Genomic DNA, 3,956 nt, shown 5'->3' on the forward strand with positions numbered 1-3,956 from the left:
GACGGATCGTTAGTTTTCCGGAATGGGAAGGTGTGATGGAAAAAGACAGAGGAATTATTGAAAAATGGAAATTTTTGATAGCACTTGAAGCTACTGATAGTGAGTTATAGCAAGATTTCTGTAAATTGTAAACATGAAGGCACGGGTGATGGGATTCTACTAGGATTATCTCAAAATCCTGAAAAATATCACAAAGTGGTTAACTACAAAATTATAGGATATCTAATGCTCTGTAATTTTGTAAACTTTAGGCAACTTTTTGTCATCTCTTCTCCACGATGAGATACAGTACCGGACAAAAGGTTATCAACTTTGGATGTTTTTAGTGGAAAATGACCAACTTTGGCAGTGTATTTCGGTGTCATCTGATTGCCCGACTAATTTTATTTTATATGGGTTCGATAGAGCAAAAATAGCGCATCATTTTTGTAGGGCACTACCATAAAAGTTACAGGTTGTCAAAGTGAAAATTTCCAAAATTTTTTCAAATACGCACTGAAATTAGTCGATTTCAGGGAGAAACTACTTTGACAACCTGTAACTTTTAACAGTATTAAACTTAGTCATTTTCCACAGAAAACAGCCATAGTTGATAACATTTTGAGATTGAACAAAGTCCCAAAAACCAAGAAGATCAGACAATTTCAGGAAAAACTGACCGTTTTAAGATTAAACCACGGTGTCAGACCTTGTAGCACCGTTAGAATTATTCGAAATCTTTTTTTGAATTTGAAAACGTTTTGTCAAACAAGATATGGCTAGGAAAAGTGATGTTGCTGATTTCCAGAAAAATTTTCAATTATCACAATGGGAAACCTCAACAATCTGTAGCTCTTCAGAGCAAAATAGTACTACAGAAATTATGAGTTTGACTTAGACGATTTTCATTGACATGATCTTATTGTGCTTCTTTCACGGAGTAAACAATTTCTTCTTTTCGAAATTCAGAACTTGCTTTGCTCTAGGCCAAACCACACCATACTTCTCCTCTGTTCCACCTTTGACCTCCCTTACTCACTTATCATCTAAATGTTCTCTTTTTTCTCCTAGTACATGACCTCCCAATTGGTCCCATGGGTGTCCCATACCCTCTCGGAAGAACTTCCGCTTTTTTGTTTTCCTATTTTCTGCCGCCCAAGATTTCTTGGAATTCCGTTTTTTCCCATCCCAAAATCCGTTAATCCTGAGTACCTTAATTAGTGGCTTTGTTTGTTTTTCTCTTTTTTTGAAAATCATCATCATCATCATCTCCTACCGTAATCCTATTCTTCTTTTTTCGTCTTTTTTCCTCCTCCTACACTCTCTCCACATCACCATGGCTCAAAACCACCACCACTTCTAAGCCACGCCCACTTTTCCGCCGAAATTCCAGACTCCGCCCATTTCGAGGTCCCCTTCTCTCGGCTCGGCGTAGCTCTTCTTCATATGATGATCTGCCTGCCCACCGCGCTACTGCTCTCCGCGTTCGTCGTGGCCGCCCATGGCCAGGAGGTACCGGCTGGTGCCGGGGCTCCAGCTGGAGCTGTTCAAGCTTCTCACAATCCAAAGGATTGCCAATCGGTGAGTCTAGAGGGCGACTGAGATGGACTAAGTCTAGAGGGGGTATAAGTAGTCTGACGTGTCATAGGTCCTAGTCTAGGTTTAGCACCCATGAGGCACTCTACAGTAGTTTTACGATAGTTATCCATGCTTGTTTTTGAAGAAATTCTGAGATCTACGGAGATCTTTGGAGTACTCCGTATCATCTTGACTCACACGGGGAGGCCTCAGAGTGACCGTGGAGTTATACGACGTGACATATATCATTGGAAAGCTGAAAAATGATTCCAAATATATAATCAATTTCTGCCTTCGAGGTCTGTGAATAACATCGGCAGCGTGGTGTGGGTGGTTCATACTTATATCTCGTTTTTCTCGAAAATCAGGCATCGAGTGCAAAAACTGAATATATACTTGAAATCAGCGTGATTTCAGCTTTCTAATGATATAGGTCACGTCCCATAGCTCCACGGTCTCGACTTTCCATAGTTAGATCAAACTTATGTTAGATAGGATGGCTCTTGGAGTTGCTTGACCTAGTCTTGGATCTAAGCAGACCCAAGCCTACCCCTATCCTCCTATCCAAGAAGACGGTCACATGACCCGGGGCTCCCTTATAATTTCGTTAGAAAACGGAAGCAATTCGATTAGTGAAACGACTTGTTTAGTGCGTCGTCAGTCATAATTTGGAAACTTTTTTTTGGTTCGAAAAAGACAACAAAGACAACATGTGGAAGGTGAAAGAGCACATTATGTATCTATTAGCACGGCACAATTCTTGCAACCGCGCTCTACCGAAACTCAAGAAAATTGTGTGCGAAATTGAGAGACTCAGAGAAAAGGAAACATCTGACATTTCGGTAGAGCGCAGTTGTAAGAACTGACCTGTTTTGATTTACCGATTCAAAAGAGATCAAACGATTAGTTTATGATCTCAAAGAACATATTTGTAAAAAGATTAAAAGTTGAGAGTTGAAAGTGAAGTATGATGTACATATATGTACATCTACTTATCTCCTCTATTCAAATTTGAGATTTGATCTACTTTTATTGAGCACAAAGGGGCTAATCCTGTTGCTAGTAGTTGTGGGAGTATTAGAAGACTAGGAGGACAGATTTAGAGGGGGGCGTCATCTGGAGTCATAGATATAGATGGATTTGGACATCTGGATATTTGCACGACATGCTTCTTACAATCGCGCTCTATCGAAATCGAAGAAAATTGTGTGCGAAATCGAGAGGCTCTGAGAAATAGAGACATTTTTCAAGGGCTTTTTTGTGTAGCGCAGTTGTAAGAACTCCTCCGTGATGCTTCTAACCCCTCAATTTTCACATCTCCTAGAATTTTAGTATTCCGGATTCCGCCTTTTTCCGTACCTTGTAATCAACATGCCCGGTGGGGTGACAAGTGCAAAGAAGATGAGCAAGCACGCTCCAATGGACATGATGATTATAGAGGAGAGAGTCAGTACGGTAGGTTGATCCGATGGAAGCATGGGTGAGGCTACAGTAAGATCATAGGATGATATTAAGGAGGGATAGGCTCAATCCTCAATTCTTGCTTAGGGTCATCAAAATTTGAGCAAGGTGTGCTTCAGGCTCAATTCAGGTCCCTTCTGACTTTTCTAGTTACCGCTTGAATATCTAAACTTGGCCCATTTTTCAGATCCTGGCCAACAACGGAGATCAACAAGAGGCCCTTTTGTGCCAACTGAGTGAGAGCAGCATGTTGCTCGCCCAACTCGGAGCTCTCGTGTCTGAAGGCGTCGAACGTCTCGTTCAGACCCACGGTAAGTCCCATTTCCTTCGTTCTCTATGTTTTTGGCACTCTAGGCCTGATCCCTCTATCCTCTTCTTCTTCCTTCCAAAATGATGAGGACGAAATTCCAGGATTGGCTCTTGAAGAAGAGACAAACGAGGGTGAAAACGAGATGGAGAAGCGCAAGCACGAGTATCTCAGATTCGGAAAAAGAAAGCATGAGTACTTGCGATTCGGAAAGAGGAAGCACGAGTACTTGAGGTGAGTTTGAATATTTGGTAGAATTCAGGAAAGACAAATTTATTATGAGTAGAGTTCCTTATTTTGAGTAACCCAGACAAGTTATGAAATATGGATATGGACTTGAAGAAAAAGTAGGTCAAAGTTTTTTTGAACTTGAGAGATATCCTCTTTTTCTAACCAGGATTTTCTTTTCAATGACTAACTGGGGATTCTCCCGATTTTTCTTCACCGGATTTTTTTTCTCCGGATTCCGTTCTTCTTCAAATTTAAGTTTCTTACTCAGATTCTATTCTTACCAGGATTTTGGTCTTCCCAGGGTTTTCTTCTGGATGACTAACTGGGATAAAACAAAAAAAAAACAAAAAAGAAGAAAGACTTTTGACTTTTGACCAAATTTCTGGTGTTCCCATGTTTC

At 40.7% G+C, this 3,956-nt stretch overlaps 1 protein-coding gene across 1 annotated transcript; it reads left to right on the plus strand.

Moving 5' to 3' along the window:
* Nucleotides 1–1,425: 1,425 nt before the first annotated feature.
* On the plus strand, nt 1,426–3,563 carry GCK72_010960 (uncharacterized protein; the record flags this gene model as incomplete). Its single annotated transcript, XM_053728129.1, has 4 exons — nt 1,426–1,560; nt 2,890–3,012; nt 3,206–3,329; nt 3,373–3,563. 4 exons carry the CDS (start codon nt 1,426–1,428, stop codon nt 3,561–3,563), a joined length of 573 nt encoding a protein of 190 aa, XP_053587706.1.
* Between the last annotated feature and the right edge of the window lie 393 nt (nt 3,564–3,956).

Source organism: Caenorhabditis remanei, chromosome III, assembly GCF_010183535.1.
Source record: "Caenorhabditis remanei strain PX506 chromosome III, whole genome shotgun sequence".
In the NCBI taxonomy this organism is placed as follows: Eukaryota; Metazoa; Nematoda; class Chromadorea; order Rhabditida; family Rhabditidae; genus Caenorhabditis; species Caenorhabditis remanei.